The sequence below is a fragment of the Thunnus thynnus genome, chromosome 10 (assembly GCF_963924715.1).
Source record: "Thunnus thynnus chromosome 10, fThuThy2.1, whole genome shotgun sequence".
NCBI classification, from domain to species: Eukaryota; Metazoa; Chordata; class Actinopteri; order Scombriformes; family Scombridae; genus Thunnus; species Thunnus thynnus.
In genome coordinates this window covers 30064920-30082076 of record NC_089526.1, presented here as the reverse complement: position 1 = coordinate 30082076, position 17157 = coordinate 30064920, and the positions used below count along the sequence as shown (strand labels likewise).

General features: G+C 41.0%; 2 protein-coding genes and 1 long non-coding RNA gene across 3 annotated transcripts in view; 2 read left to right on the top strand and 1 right to left on the bottom strand.

Moving 5' to 3' along the window:
* tgfbr2b (transforming growth factor beta receptor 2b) overlaps positions 1-4483 on the top strand; it is a 44085-nt gene extending 39602 nt beyond the window's left edge. Inside the window, exons 9-10 of the mRNA XM_067602448.1 lie at positions 1751-1878; positions 3218-4483. Of these exons, the coding sequence (XP_067458549.1) occupies positions 1751-1878; positions 3218-3481 (392 nt within the window). The 3' untranslated portion in view covers positions 3482-4483. The remainder of the gene's footprint in view (positions 1-1750; positions 1879-3217) is intronic.
* Positions 1-17157, top strand: part of LOC137191953 (uncharacterized) — a 300725-nt gene that overhangs the window by 95194 nt on the left and 188374 nt on the right. The window lies entirely within an intron of this gene.
* Positions 10801-16913, bottom strand: LOC137191943 (potassium voltage-gated channel subfamily G member 2-like). The gene is made up of 3 exons (XM_067602447.1): positions 15704-16913; positions 14122-14922; positions 10801-13407 (listed from the first exon to the last, which is right to left on the bottom strand). Exons 2-3 carry the CDS (start codon positions 14872-14874, stop codon positions 12613-12615), a joined length of 1548 nt encoding a protein of 515 aa, XP_067458548.1. The 5' UTR covers positions 14875-14922; positions 15704-16913; the 3' UTR covers positions 10801-12612.

The following is a 17157-nucleotide window of genomic DNA, read 5'->3' as shown; positions in this document are numbered from 1 at the left end:
TTAAAGATTGATGATCGAAAATGCTCAGAAAATAATGGAAATTTGAACATCTACAATTGACCGTTTACTAAACCCTTACTGCTACACCTATCATTGCATATGTGCAGTTAACAGTAACAAATTTACTACTCAAAATTCTTAATAATTGGTTCTTGATTTCAGACAGTTGTAGACAAAGGCAGGCTTCTCATTTCTAACCAACAACTGATTTTTCTGGCTGAAATGACAACTGTCACTGGCAGATTTGATCAGTTTTAGAGGTCTTAAATGTGCGCAATATGACTACATACATGATATCGTGCTAAAAGACTGAGGCTAAAGCTGCATGTCCCAGGCTAACAGTCAGCATGCTCACCAGTTGACATATAGAGATGAAGGAGGGAGGGGTTTAGCGAACAGTCTATTAATGACAACTTGGCGAACTCCATCTGTTGATGATGATCATGTGATATGATTGAAAGCTCCACAGCAGCTACTAAATGGACCGTGTGGTTTGATTATTTTCTCAACTGCTGTTCCCAAGGTCAGTTTGAAGATTGCTAGTGGAAGTTTGATTTGACTGGAGGTAAATTCTGAAGTCACTGTATGTGTTGTAATGTTTAGTCTTAGATATGTGGGTGAGCACACAGATGGAAGGACTGGAACACTTGTTGTGTTTTACAGTAATCATCGCAGTCTCTAGTGCTGCAGTGGTGATTTGCCTTGACAGTGAATATTCAAGATATTTTAGCGAACATGACCAAAAAAGGCTTAGATGCTGCCAAATATAACACACCCCAAAAAGTACACATAAGTGAATAATACTCAGTGTTTGACAGGTTGTGAAGTGCATGAAGTAGAAGCTGTTACATGTAAGAAGGAGGGAAGGTACAGAGAACTTGATGCTTCTACTTTTGGTTAAATATTTGCAAATCATTTTCTGGCCCAGATGGGTAAACAAGGATGACTTTGCAGTGACTAGTGTCTCATTTCACAGCAACTGTGAGATCTTGACAGCTTTCTCTTCGGGGCTGGAGACAGACTGCAGCTGTTGTGAGTTCGGTTTCATGAGGTCTGGACCAAATCCCGGAACTTTGTGTTTCATTTTTCATGGTTTTGACGTTATGCTCTTTCATTCCTTCTGCTATGAAATAGTAAAAAAAAAAAAAAAAAAAAAAAAGACAAATTGTGAGTTTGTTGTTCTGTACGGTCTGAGGTTGCAAGTAATTGCTTGTTAGCGGAAGCCGATTTGTTGTTTTTAGAAACAATCATCGTTCAAGTGCCAGAGCGAGCATTTTCCCTCCCATGGAGACATTATAAAAGCCATTTTATTTACCTCTGTCAGCAATACTGGTGCCAGTGTACAAAGCTGGCAGGTCATGTGAAAATAACTGCCCAGTGGTTTGGGGTAGGATGACCTCATACCAGGATGCTTTCACACTTCAACACACCACCTGTTTCACTCTGTCTTCCTCTTAAATATATATATATATATATATATTTTTTTTTTTTTTTAATTTAATAACATGTTAAGTTTGGCTGTGGCATAAGCCATGCTACACAATATGTGTGCTTGTTTTGTGTCCTTGAACTTGGCCAACTCCCCCACATCTTCTTATCATCACATATTTGCCGGTGTGTTGCAAACGATAATCACATGATGCCAAAGACAACACGACAGGAAGAAAGATAAGATAATTTTTGCTAACTTGAGACACAGGTGATGATTTGCAGTCCATATCTGATCCACAGTGTGTATTTGTGATTGCAGAGGTGAAGGACTACGAGCCTGCTTATGGCTCTAAAGTGCGAGAGCACCCCTGTGTGGAGAGCATGAAGGACAACGTGCTGAGAGACAGAGGAAGACCTGAGATTCCTGACACCTGGCTCAGGCATCAGGTGAGACACACTGGGATACACCACAGCTATTGATCTTTCTGTATTAATATCTGGGGGAAAAACTAAATCTGTACATCAACACTGAGAGCAGTGATCTGATAATGTGTGTATTCAGAAGGCCAGTGATTAGAACACATGCCAGCAGAATGTTTTAAACATCTCTTCACATATTTACTTAAAGCTGCATAAGCTGACTTTTAGCCACAATAAGCTGTAAACACAAAATTGACTTATTATAATCTTATAAAGTTAGTATGATAAATGTGTCTGCAAGCCATTTCCTCTGTTTACAATAGACACAGAGCAACATTAATATTTATTTGGAGACATGTTTCTGGCCACCTGATAATTATTACTCCAATATTCACTCTCCCATTAGCTCTGTTGGTCTGCTAGTCTCTATAAACTCAAGAGAAAAATATCTGGCTAGCTGCAAATGCACCAGTACGTTCATGAGCTAGTCGTTAACTTTGTCTCTAGTTTGGGAGCAGATAGTGCACAGTTGGTTTATCAGACCTTTTCGATGAAAACTATAGAAATGAGGTTGATGACCAAAACAAGAATAGATTATAAGAAGATACCACTCTTATGCTAAATATGAGGCTACCATAGCAGCTGATTAGCTTAGCTTAGCATAACGACTGGAAACAGGGGGAAACAGCTTGCCTGGCTTTGTCCAAAGGTAACAAAATCCACCTACCAGCACCTCTAAAGCCCACTAAATAATATGTTGAATGTCATTTATTTAATCCGTACCAAAATTGAGAGGTAAGTGCAACACCTGTTTCTTTGCCAGGCCAGGAACTTACTGGACTCTCCACTGGTTGACGGGGATGACATGACTCCCCATTTCCAGTCTTTATGATAAACTAAGATAATTGGCTGCCGGCTAAGGCTTCATATTTACCGTACAGACATGAGACTGGTATTGATTGTTTCATCTAACCCTTTGCAAGAAAGCAAATAAACATATTCTCCAAAATGTTGAACTTTCTCTTTAAGGGTTGTGCATAAATAAAGCTGTGCAATGGGAGAAAATCAATTACAGTAATTAGTAGTACCATGGCCAATGAAAGTATGCGAACATATTACATATAATTGTAGTATGAACGTGGTAGTGGTAGAAGGTGGCAGTGATGTGTAGATAGTAACACAGCATTAAAAAGTATTGCTTGGACAGTATGGAGGAAAGATGCTGCTGCCTACTTTACGGTTAATTATTTGGCACTATATAAATAAAATTGACTTAGTTACTTTTACCTTTAGTCAATGTTAAAATCGGCACTACATGCTTTGAAGTCATGAGTCTCACATTCCTGCTCTACTTCTCCCTCTGCAGGGCGTAGCAGTGATCTGCGCCACCATCATGGAATGCTGGGACCATGACCCCGAGGCCCGTCTCACCGCCCACTGTGTCTCCGAACGCATCTCCGAGGTCGAGGACGAGATGGACAAACTGTCCAGCCGCAGCTCCTCAGCAGAGAAGATCCCCGAGGAGCTGAAAATTCCGATGGTGGAGGTGGAGATCCCTGAGGAGGAGGTGAAAATCACAGAAATACAGGACATCATAGCTGCGGACTGCTCCGTGAGCGACGAGAAGTGAGAGGAAGCTCAACATCTCCATGGACTCTGAGGGAGATTTTCCTCAACAAGGGCCCTTATTTCATTTTGATGGGATTTGAAGACAGAAACCTCAACAGTGGGGATCAGGAGTTGAGCTCCTGGATCGCAGGACTTTGAGCCAGGTTGAGTTACGTTACAGTGTCATACCTAATTCTAGCCCAGAGAGGAAGAAGAGGCTTTTAAGACAAACTCTGGGTGATGCTTTTGGAAGTCACTGCGTCAAAAATGTAACAACTCGCCTTAATCAGCTGAAAAGCTAAAGAGCCAAAAAGCCAAAGTTAACTGGAAGCTTCCAAAGATGTGCTGAGCATGGAGACAGTATTTTTTTAAGAGTCAGACAGGCTTCTCTCTGAGCGAAAGGTCACTCTCTTTATGAGAAGTAAACAGGGCAATAACTATTAAACCAAAGAAATTTGACGTGCACTTTACCATGTGATACTTATGCATTACAGATGTTTGTCATTTTATTATCTTCATGTATTCTAACGTGTTGGAGTTAAGGAGAGCTTTCGCCTAAAAGTGCCTTTATGTGTCCGACTTTGAGCCAAAAATGTCAGCAGAGATGTTGCCTTAACACTAATGATGCTGTGGACTCCATCCTCACCAGCAGGAAATCAAAGGAATGTGTGTATGTGTGTGTGCGTGATTGAGAGTGTGTGTGTGTGCTCGTGTGTGCAACCGTGTTGTTTTTACCCAGCTATACTTGTTTGCCAGATAAACAAGCACAATGTACATAGAGACAATAACTGTACATAAGAGACAAATCAGCCAAAAAGGGAAAGTAATCCTACTACTTATCTTTGAATGCAGAGATTAAAAGACTTCATAGAGATGTATTTTTTAAAACATTTTGTATGTTTTCTGTCTATATCAACAATAAAAACTGAGGAGTGTGCCAAAGATATTTTACCCTGCCTTACTTATGTGTCATATGTAAAATATTGTAAATCTTTTATGAATTAAAGATATTTCTGTATACTGAGACTGTGTTCCTACTCATTCTGTAATCCAACCACGTCTGGGAGCACAGTATGGATTTTCTGTCTCATTCAAAACTCTTAGCATTATATTCATGCCTTTTTTCCAAAATAAGAAGGTGTAATTTTGAAGGTATATTTTAGTGCACTAGCTAAGTGGTTAAGTAGTTTTGTTCCTCTGCGCATTATTCAATTTTTCAAGGTCTTTGTGAGCCTGAGCTGGCACAGAGGGTTCATGTAAATTGTGAAAACACAGGGGTCCTATGAAAGACTATGAAGAAAAATTCTAATATTGAGTTAATATGAAGTGATTTCTATCCTTTCTTGTAAAAGTATTGGTTTATTAGCACTAGTTTGTGCATTTCTCACCTAACATTGGGTTAAATGCCTCTCACAGGCAGCACATGACAGTGAAATGACGCTCATTAGACAGTCAAGCCTGTTTATCAAACTGCTAAAATTTGGAGCTTTAGGGGACCGTACGAAAATCATTGGGGTATACAGTGTAACAATATTGAAATGGTACAACTTGTTAAATCATAAAAACTTACAGTGCAAAAAATTAAGATGGTGCACTATTTTTAACTTAATATGGAAATGGAATTTTCATGTCAAACAAATTTCACATTAGAAATGGTCACAAATGTAGAAGCCACTCTATTCTTGAACCATGAGCTAATAAGTGATCCATTGTGACCACTGTTAGTGACTACATGATCTGTGCATAGGTGGCAGCTCAAGAGAAAGCTGAAATAAAATATAAATCTGTGGGGAGAAAAACACACTACACTATCAGTGATCTCTTTCATATGCAGGTAGTCATGTGATCCATTGTAAATATAAAAGATTAATTATAGCTACCTCAAGTAAAACTATTTTTGACTTTTTTCTTAAAGCTGTATTAATTGAATTTTTTACCCACTTTGGGACAGCAGAGGAAGCTGCAAATAAAACACAGACATATTATCACCTTATAATGTTGACGTGGAGAATGTGTTAGCAAACAGCTGCCTATAACACACCCACCTGACACAGAGGAACATAAGCATTCATTTGGAGTCATGTCTCTGGCCACCTAATGAAAGCAAGTCCAATATTCTGTGTGTGTTTGGTCCTGAAATGTGAGACTAAACCAAAACAGCACAGTTGCAGCTGTAAACACATGAAGCGAACTGGAGAGTGATAACTCTGTGTGGGTTTATCACTGTGAGTGCACACCCCTTTCATAATACACAGTCATTTGATCCATTATAAATATAAAAATATTGATTAGTGCAGCTTTAAGAGAGCGTTGCAGGTCTTTTAAGTTGGTTAAGAGTAGCCTGTCGGCCTTCTGCACCATCCGAGACATGTTCTGGAATGTCTGTTCAATATATCATTATTAGTCATGGTTAAAAGTAAGTCAGCTGATATACTGCATAATTCAGAATTGGTCATTTTAGGCTTCCTATTTGTTGGTTGATTTCTCTGGCACAGTTCAAGACTGTTTAGGTCTTCTCCCTACTTTCGTAGCTTCTATTCCCTTCCTCTTCATCCAACTCCATCTATTTTTTTTTTGCCTTTTCTTCCTCATTCCTCTTGTCCTCCTCCTCTTTGGCCTCTCAAGGAATGCCATAGGAAGTGCACCACCCCAGTCTGTTGTCCGCACACATCAGAAATGATGCCAGAGTCAGACATAAAGCTTTATTTTAAAGTGAGGTCAGGGGGAAGAAGGAGCTCTAAAGTCAGACTTAACAACTAACAGATCACTGCCGTCGAAGGAAAATCTGTCAGCGCCACTTGTGGTGATTTTTATGTTTTTGCTGGAAAGTTTACATGATCCCCCTATAGGCTGATAAACATTTTATGATCCTTACACATTATTGGTCTAAAATACCCTTTACAGACTCTTTGGAGTTATTATAGCACAAGATCATATAAGTAAACAGAGCTGTTTTTATAAATACACGCAGATCTGAGGTTTTCATGGGAACACTTACTGTACAATAATGGAGTGAAAAAAATATGTAAGCATATTTGAAAAATATGCTTACACAAAAAAGCATTTTTTTTATTGAAAAATGTTCACGCATAAGAAGGAGCAAAGCCGGCAAGATGTAACTATTTGGAAAATCTGAACTACAGATAACAAAAATCATGTTGGTATGTTGGGGCAGCTTCCAATCATGTCTCAAGTTTTGTCAAGGCAAGAGTCAAGTCTGACGTCCTTTATAGCAGATCCAAGTCAAGTTATTATTATTAAACTGCAAGTCAACTCTCTCTGAATGCTGACTATTGCTGACTACAGCATTTGAACATTTTTTCTTCCACAGTGGTGTTAACAGTGATGAAGTCCTTTCCATACAGAGACACCTGCCTGTCGTTAAATGTTTTTCTATGGAGTTATTATTATAACAAAGGTTCATGAACAAGACCACGACCCTCTCTCACTAAATTCAATTACCTGCGCCTCACTAATTCAATCATCCGTGCATACCTATATAAGCGTGTCTAACCCCTTTCTCTCCCGTTCGTCTCAGTTCTCACACGACCTATGACACGCTTGCATCGCAAGCGCTTACCTCCTGCCCATGCTCCGTGATCCACGTTCCTCGGCAACATACCACCCACGACTAGATCCAGCAGTACCAACGTGATATCTCCTTCACCACCACATCCACGTGGAACCCCTCTCTTCCAGACACCGTGCTTCTGATCAGCTGGGATCCAGACACTCCACACGCATCCACGCAATGGCCCACTCGGACACGGCTCTTTTCCAAGCGATTAACAACCGGATGTTTGCTCACCTCCAGCGAGCTCTCAAGGAGACGGTCATCCCACTCCTACAAAACGATGATAAAGACAAACTTTCCAACTCTATGCAGACTCTACTTCCATCAACTCTCTCACCGGCAGCTCAAATCCTCCCGCTCTTCCGAGTTCATTGTCCGCCGCCGGGCCGACGCACACCGATGACGTCACAACGCCGCCTACTACAACACGGCCCAGACTTCTTCAGCCCCGGCTGAAGACCACGCTGAACTCCAGATACAAATCCCGTTTTGCCGAACTGACAACAAAGCCAGGTTCTTCCTGCTCCTCTCTGCCTCCACCTCCACCACCGCTCCAGACGGCTGCTCACTTCCAGGTTCCCCACCCAGCGCCACCCGTACGCCACACGTCAATGACGTCACGATGCAGCCAACCGCTTCAGCCCTCTCGCAGGGCCAGGTCGTATCTTCCCCTGTGCCTGCTCCCTCCTGTTTTTCGTCTTTTCTTTCATCCCCGTGTCCGCAGGCTGCACAATCAACCCCCACACATACATCCCCTCATCCTTTCCTCTTCCCTTCCTTCAGCTGCAGCTACCTCTACGCTTTCGGCTCCACCCGCTCCAGCAGCTCCTTCTTTTATGTTTCTTCCCTCAGCCACCTCTGGTCCTGCCGTTACCACAGCAACTGTTGCACCGAGCCATGGTGCTCCCTCTGATGGACCCACTCAATTTCTCGCTTTCCGAGACAACTACACTACCCAATCCCACGACATCCTGCCGTGCTCAGACGCAGCAGTAGGTGGCTCGCCTCCAATAAGCTACCTGAACGCCCCCCCTGTCTGTCCTCAGGGGCGCCATACCAAGCCTTGTTTCACGCACACTTTGGCATGTTATCTGTCAGTCCGAACAACATCTTATGCCAAACGTTCACCCCTCACTTCAGACTTCCTGGCCCACTACTACTAACTCTCCGCACAGGCAACCTGTCTCCCCACATCGACAAAGTCAGTCCACATTCCTAACCGTAATCTGGCCAGTTCTACCGCACCGGAGCCACTTCAACCGCTTCCAAATAAGAAATCCCAGACCACCTGTTAAAATTAAATGAATAAAATTCTCGACCGCTAGTCTTCCCAAGATTCCATACCTACCTCAGCAACATTCAAAGAGCCCGTTCTCACTTAGTCCAATGAAGTTAACTTTGGGGGATGACAAAGCAGAAAGCTCATTGAGACATGTCCCCCACCCTGAGTCTCGACCCCCGGGTTCCTAGACGCTCCAGCCTCTCTGTGATTCCATTTGGTCATCCCCCGCCTTCATCCCTCTCCTCGACCCCCATTCAGCCCACCATACACTATCCTCATCCAATCCTGAACCCTCTCAACAATCCAAAAAAAATTTCTATTTATACCGTTCAAATGGCGTGGTCTTTGTTAGTGAAATTATTATTATTAATGTTTTAGGATTTTACTGTACCAGGTCAAAATCTAAAGGGTAATTTTTCAGGTCTGTCCTCACCAATACTTACACAATACAAGATCCCTTCCTAATATGATTCAAGTGTGATGGACAAATCCACAGTCCTTTTCAGTGCAAAAATGTAAGTCAAAAGTTCAACTAGAACTGATATGAGGCCACATCAGTCTGTGTGGAAATCTTCTTAAGAAACACAAAAAAGCAATTTTGTACAAAATAGACTGCAACTTTGGAGAATAAATTCTTGATTAGTCAAACTTAGAGTTGAAACCTCGTATTTGCTTCAGCTGAACTTTGTAATGCATTTTTGCATAGAACACAGACTGTAAATTTCATCCCCCATCACTCACATTGGAATTGATTTAGGAGGGGATCTCCTCACAGCCAGTCTGGAGAGGAGGAACAATTACAGCAACTAAAAACATTGTAGGCATGTGAATGTTTATTAAGATTAAAACTTTAAAAATGTGAAAGTTTTTCTGTCAAGCCTCAGATCAAGTCAAGTCCTCAGAGACAAGTCTCTAGTAAGGCAAGTCTTGCCATTGTCAAATCTAAGTAAAGTCTCAAGTCTGCATTTTAGTGAATTTTGTGACTACAGCACTGCTTCTCACATGGAACAATATGTACGAGAGGGTGAGAATGGTGTGAGAAGATAAAGATCAAATGTCCAGTTCAGGTTTCATTCTTTATCTGGACAAAGTCACTATTCTCATTTTTGTATTTTGTTTTCAGCACCAGAATTCGATTTTGAGTGTGACTACTGTCACAATCAGGTGGGTGATGATGCACACTCACCTTTACTCTGTGAAAAGTCCAAAACAAACAGCAGCATTGAGTCCAAGTATTGCCAGTGAGGATCAATTGAGCGGACTAACCCTTTTTAATTGAGAGTGTGTTGTGAAGCGTAAAAATGTTTGTAGTGGAATGAGCAATGAGTCAGACGGAGACCTGCTCGGTGTATATGTGGGTGTGTGTGCGTGTGTGTGTGTGTGTGGTGCAGACATTCCTCTGCAGACCAGAGTTTGTACCAGAGAAATGTAATGACAGACCTGCTTGGCCCATGGAGCGGCTCTGGGCGGAGAAAAGGGAACAGAGGCTACCACATCACATGTGCTCACACACACAAACACACGCATATGTATATATCCACTGCCCTTCTCTCGTTCCACTCCTTCTCTCTGGCTCTCTCTTGTTCTTTCCGTCTTACAGCCCAGATCTCCTCCTCATGGCAGTCTTTGTTGGTGTATTCCTGGCATCACCGACTCTCCTCAGGGGCAAACATCCTGTGTACAGAATTAACTCCTGGCCTCTTTTCCATTCCTTTATAACCGTCAGTAGCACTGCAGTGTGTTGTATGTATTCCAGAGGCCTCTCTCTCCCTACTCTCCTCTGTGTATTAGAATCACCACAACCTGGATCCAACAATCACTGCTTTTGCAGATTACTTCCAGGTGTGATGCACCTGCCTGGCACAGACAGTGGAAATGGGATTACTACTTCGTTTTTCCACCCAGTGTTTAGCAAATGTAACACAGGGAACCAAAACAATATGGGCACATCCAAGTTTGAGTTTTATGTCTTCCTTCAGGGTGTAATCACTGAAACAATTACTGCCATGGTATTATTTTACTGCAGTCTGTGGGGAAACAAATGGTCTCTATTTTTAAATTACTTCCAATAGTTTTCCAGTACATCATGACTGTTATGTTGAGAGACAGAACTCTTGTGCCCTCTAGTGGACAAAAGACAGCCAGGAGTCAGACTTTGACTAATGTGCTTCTTTTCAGCAATATTGATTTTTAATGAAAAGTTGAGCTGCCTCAGTGTTTTAGTCTGTGAATACTGTTCAAAAAGCAGCCTGCTGCTTGTGGTTTGACATGTTAAACATATTGTTGCTGCCTTTTCCCATCAGGCTTTTCACCAAGTAATTCTTGGGGTAAAGTTGTTTTTTTGAAACATACATAAATAAATGTATCCAATCTCAGTGTGCAGCTGTTTGAAACATAGGCAAATAGTAATATTTGCATAGTAATAACTGTTTAATGCATTCCAAAATGTATTTACTGCCTGATAGGTACGAGCTGGACACAGAATGATGATCCCTGAGTAATTTAACATATACAGTATTATTGTACATATGAAGTGTTCGCATACATCAATGCAATTTCTGCCTGTCTTTATGATAAATGTTCCAATGTTACAAATGTGATAAATGTAATGTAATCTTCATATACATGATATACTCTGCCCAAAGTATGTGGAAACGTGAACAAAGATACTGGAGGATTACGCTCATGTGTGATTTTGAAACATCTCATTCCTAAACCATTAGCAAAAACCATCTGTCAGACAAGAGCCATGACATCTTTAATGTAATGTTATATTGTAAACAAAGGACTTTGTCTCCTCTCCCAGCTCTGCACATAAAATCTGCCACAGAAAAGTTTTTCTTTCTAAAAATGTTTTTATCATCTAATCTGAAGAACTCATCAGAAATGAAAGACATTTTACTAAAGTCTATAGCCCTGAAATAATCATATAATTAACAATAAAACATGGAATAGACTCTGTCTTCAATCTCATCTAAATCACATAATAAACAAAGTCTTTTTTTCTTTAGGGAGGCCATTGCTGGTACATCTGCCTGTTTCTGTGAATGAATTCTATGAATGTATGCGCACAGAGATAATTAAAATGATCATTATTATTAAAGGTTCTCCTCCCATATCGCCCAAAACTGGAATCAATTTAGGAACTCCCAGAAATGAGCAAAAAATTCTGTAATGAACATTGTTAGAATATACATGTTCACAGAAGTGCCAGAATTATAATCTGAAAGAGGACACACACAAGACAGTGTTGTATTCCAAATCCTTACATAGTCTGACTCTACAGGCTGAATTAACTTAAACACTAATGCCCAACTTAAAAGTCAGATACTCTTCCAAAATAAAGTCTTGCTGGTCTTTATATGACAGCAAATCAACAGTAACTACACTTCTTGAAACTAAATAGCTGTCTGAAATGTACTTTTTGTGTTTTGTCCTGGTTTCCTACTAGTCTCCACTTCTAGCATCATTCCACACTACATTAAGCATAATATGCAGATCTTTTTCATATTCAACTACCACAATTACATCATCTGCATAAAGTAGTGTGCTGATAATCAAATTATCCACTTAAATGCCCAGCTGACAAGATTTACTTTGAGGAGGTTATTCATTAACATCCAGTGGTGGAAGAAATATTCAGATCCTTTACTTAAGTAAAAGTACAAATACAGCAATGTAAAAATACTCCATTACAAGTAAAAGTCCTGCTTGGAAAAATCCTATTTAAAAGTACAGTACATAGTAAAAGTACGTAAGTATTATCAGCGTGTAGTTAAAGTATTGCAGTAAAAGTAGTGGTTTGGTACCTCTGACTGATATATTATTATATATGACATCGTTAGATTATTAATACTGAAGCATCAGTGTGTAAGCAGCACGTTACTGTTGTAGCTGCTGGAGGTGGAGCTAGTTTCAACTACTTTGTATACAGTTAGCTAGTTTAGTCCAGTGGTTGCAAGGGGTCGGGCCCCTCCAAAGGGTCACCAGATAAATCTGAGGGGTCGTGAGATGATTAATTGGAGAGGAAAGAAGAAAAAACAAAGTTCTGATACACAAATCTGTTTTCAGTCTTGGACTTTTTCTCTAATCTTTGATTTTTAGTGAAATATTTGGATCATTTGAACATTTATTGAAATGAAACCATGTGAGAAGTTTAGAGGGAAAAATCTGTTAACAACTCATAGACATCTGAAATGTGACCCTGACTACAAGCTACAAGCTATTGGAGAAAGAAAAGGTTCATGAGTCTTGCTCTGAGCCAGCACTGTAATGTCTTTCATGGAGGAAATAAGGATCATTGAGACCTGCCAAAAACATCAGTTTCTGGCCAGTTATCAGGACAGGTTTCTCTTTCTTTCATGCTTTCTTCAGCCTCAGCAGCAAGCTCTACCCCCCTCTTCTCCTTCCACAGCCTCTTGTGCTCCTCCCTGATCTGGATGTAGGTGCGGTAGAAGGTGTGGAAGATGGATGTGGAAGGAAAAGACAAAATGAGAATCCCTGATAAGATGCTGACCAGCGCCACTAGCTGGCCGGGGATGCTGCGCGGCACCATGTCGCCATACCCAACCGTGGTCACTGAGATGATGGACCACCAGTATGATGCCGGGATGCTGCTGAAGCTGAACTGCGGGGATCTGGCAGAATTTGGCGCCAGCTCACTCTCAGAGAGGTGGACCAGCGGGGAGAAGAGAGTCACAGCGACACACATAAAGAGCAACAGCAGGCTAAAGTCAGTCATACTCCGTTGGATGGTCAACCCCAGAGTCTGCAGACCCATAGAGTGACGGGCCAGTCTCATCACGTACAGGATACGCAAGGCCCTCATCACTCGAAGGATTAGGCCCAGTTTATCAATGCTGCTCTTTCCTGCACCAGCGACAATATCCTGCACAGACTCATCCCTGAGCTCCAGAAACAGAGAGATGTAGTAGGGCAAGATGGCAGCTGCATCAATGATGTTGAGAGGGTCACGGGCAAAGTCAAGCTTGCTCTGTGCGTGGAAAAATCGCACAAGAAACTCTAAGGAGAACCAAGCAACGCAAACAGACTCCACCACGAACATGTTGCGGCACTTTTGGGAGCATTCACCCTGTGGAAACAACAAAGACAATGTTTGATGATGGTTTGAAGAGTTTTAGGGGATTCTAGAAATACCGTCAGAACAACTGTGAGTGTTTTTATATGACCTTCTGGGTTTTAGAGAAATTGATGGTTACCTCTGTGACCTGAGTGTATGCTAATACATGAGAGGCACAAACTGGGCCCAGTCTAAGTGCTGCTAACAAATCTGCCCAGGTCTGCACCCTCAAATCCTAGACACATCTGGGAGCCATCACTCATTTCATCCTGCAATGCCAGAAAATGGCTAAGTGTGATGAAGTTAGCCAAAGACAGCTGACTACCTGGGCACTTATGTCATGCTTTGGAAAATGATCATGGGCTAAAACGCGCAAAAACATGGGAATTACTTTTTAAAATACCAGGGAAACCATCATTACCTGCGTCACACATTAATCATCCCTCAAGAGGCAACCCGAGATGAATATGGTACCTGTAGTGTTAATTTAACATCCAAGCATAGGAATTAAACTTCCAAGTAGTAATTTGACAATGATGTAGAAATGCTACTTGTGGTCTCTTTAATGTAATTCTTTCGTTTTGGGTGGGGTGGACTCAGAGTTTCATTTTAAGACTATAATACTCTTAACAAATGATGTAATGTGCTTAGGACTGGGTTGGTAGTGCTCTGTATTTTGATTTGACTCTCTAACCCATGCACAGCATTTCTTTGGTTCATACACACTGTGGCTTCTTCCTGTTGGTGGTCTGACATGGTGCTGATGCACAGGCTAACCACAGTGACCACCACCATGATGACAGACAGGCAGGCAAACACTTTTCCTGCTAGGCCTGAATGAGGGTTTTCCACTGCTTCCCCCAGCATATGGAACAGGCCGCCCTCCGCAACAGGAGCCCTCAGTGCCCTTGCCCTCAGTGCCCTCGCCTTCTGCCTCCACTCATCCTCCTTGTGCTGGTACTCGGCCACCTCCTCCACAGAGCACATCATGCGGTGACGACAGCAAAACTCCATCTGTCCTATGTCAATGCCCCAGTACACCAACTCAGCATGCAGGGCCATGTTACAGACCTCATGCAGCAACCGTAGCTTCCCGTTTGCCAGGTAGTTGAGGATGGCTCGAAAGGCCAAAGGGTCACGGTCAAAGAAGAATTCATGTCGCATCTCATCGTAGTCGTCGCAAAACTCTGCTATCTCCTTTAGAGTGGAGCAGAAACGCAGACAACTCAGGCGGCTCTGGGGGAAATCCTCCAGGGTGCTCCAGGGGATGGCATAACGGATGCCCCCTACGTTAATCAGGGCCTGCTGGGAAGGATCGAGGTACCGGTATGAGGCGTCTGGGCCACGGAGCAACTGAGCACGCAGGAAGTATGAGCCTTTGACTGTCTCTTTGGCAGTCTCTGTGTCTGTGAAGAAGTAGTTGAAACTGTCTTCACTGCTGAGGGACTGGTCATCAAAGCCAGCTCCAATGATAGTCATGGTAGCTTGATTTTGGACAGGACTGTATTGTTGCTACAGTGTTGTGACCTGTTGAGTAGAGATTTGGAGGAAACCATGTCATTATGGAATATATTGTTACTCAGTTTCTGGTGTTTTATGTTACATTTATGTTTTATATAAGTTTACATGCAAACACAAATATACAAATTAGCTCTGATAAACCCACAGTACCAAACAACAGACAGATAAAATGAGACAGTAGGCAGCCAGTTATATTTTCCTCAAGAGTTGGTAGAGACCAAAACAGAGCTAAAAAGTAAACACAATTGCATATGAATGCTAATGTTGTTGCAGTTGTCTATTTATAATTTGATAGGATTGTAAATAGGCAGCTGTTTGCTAACAGGTTAACAATAACTATTTTATAAGGCTTTCATCCTTTTCCACTGCCCCCTAGTGGCCAAAAATAAATAAATGCAGCTTTAAAGTTTATTTTATTTTATTTGAACTTTCTCCTTGTTTGCCTCTAGCAATTATGGTTTTCAAGGGTTTTTTATAGCTAGTTACATAGTTTCAGTTAATTATTCACCTCAAAAGATCACACTGATAACAGTCATTGTATAAGTACACTTTCACTTTTTAAAGATCCTCAAAATCCTTGATAAATGAAAACAGATGAAAAAACAACTTTTTTGTATCAAGAAGTCTTAACTTACATAGTTTTGTTTTGCTTGACCACTGTCAATTAAAAGTAATATAAAATGTAGTATTTGAAGACTTAAGACTAATGGTTTATTCTCTAACCTCCATATTATTCATGACAAAATGTCCACTATTGTGCTGTACTCATAAAAGTTCTGTAACTCACCTCAAATTGGTGTCAGGATATTCAGCTCCCTTCAAAATGAGATTGATTCCAAATCCAGCTGCTGTCTCTGATTTGTTTACAGAGTTTACTTTGAAAATGGAATTTGCAATATCAGCAATGAAATTTGTCTTTATACCAGCAGAATTTCTGAAGTTGAAGTGAAAGAGAAATTCAGAGACAGGAGAATAAAACCGTCCCAAATGATCCATCTACTCATTCTTTCCTCCTTTCCTCTATTAATTCCACTGTTTGGGTTACTAATGGACGACCTTTAATATACTCAGCACACTCTGTGTCCAGTTTGGTCTAAAACATCATCCATTAAGTTTGTCACACTCTAAGCTTTTGGCTTTAATGCATCAACAGCCTCATGCACAATGCCTAAAGACTGACTCAACTACAGGGGGAAGGATTAATGAGATTAATATCAAGAGGATAAAGAGCCAAAGACAAATACACACGTAGCAAAATATGTAACAGACAAATTATACAAACAGCAGACAGATCATGCATTTGGGATTTACAAGGGCATAACTGAAAAGTTGGATTGTATCAGTTTGAGGATGGAAAAATACATATGTCACATAATTTTTGACAAACGCATCCTGCTGCACAACCCTGGAGCCACAGACTCTGAACAACATCCCACATTAGCTTTCCTGCTAAAGTTTCCTTCAGCTCAGTTTGTTAAACGTGCACCGCTAACATCAGTTAGCTAGATAGCTGATTAGCTACTCAGCTGCAGCACATTAAACAGAATGTAAACATACCTGCAAATGTCATTTACGTCTAGATGCTGGTTTGGTCGTTGGTCTTCAAAATTCTTGTTAGCGATACGCGTCTGTACATGACTTGTAGCTACAGCAGTTTGTTTACTTTGTTCTGTAAGCTGTAAAACTGGTTGTCTGCCAGCTAAAGTCAGCCGAACAAAGAGCACTGATGGTGGTTCAATGTGATTTCAATCGGACTTTAGATAGAATCAATTAATTTCACCTGACAGCCCTATTTCATAAAAGTTTAGTTTAGTTTTAAAAAATTGGCAAATATGTTGAAATGGAAACATTACAGAGAGCAAAACCATGACACCAGACTGGGAATCACATACTGAGTCCTGTTTGTGGTTAGCTTTGGGCTATAAAAGCACTTTAAAAGCATAATAAAATAATAAAAGCAGGTTAAGGTTAGAGAAAGGTTGTTCATAAAATAAACTCATCCTTTCTCTTGCATCAAGACATTTTTGACTTCTTCAATATTTAACCGAGACCACAAACAGAACCATAAAAAAGTTAAATCATGCTTTAGTCCTATGAGCAGATATTGTGATGCAAGAGCAGATATGGTAGAGAAACAGAATGAGCCTCGCGGTAGTTCAGGCATGTACATTTTATAATCACATGTTCCATACACCCTCAAATCACACAAGACCACAGCCTATTTCTCTCAATGGTCCATAT

What these genes read in the sequence shown, in the direction of transcription:
- LOC137191943 (XM_067602447.1), bottom strand. Translation starts at nt 14,874, where the DNA reads ATGACTATCATTGGAGCTGGCTTTGATGACCAGTCCCTCAGCAGTGAA. An exon ending in ACCAACAGGAAGAAGCCACA is followed by an intron (nt 13,408 to 14,121) that starts GTGTGTATGAAC and finishes TTGTTTCCACAG; the next exon opens with GGTGAATGCTCCCAAAAGTG.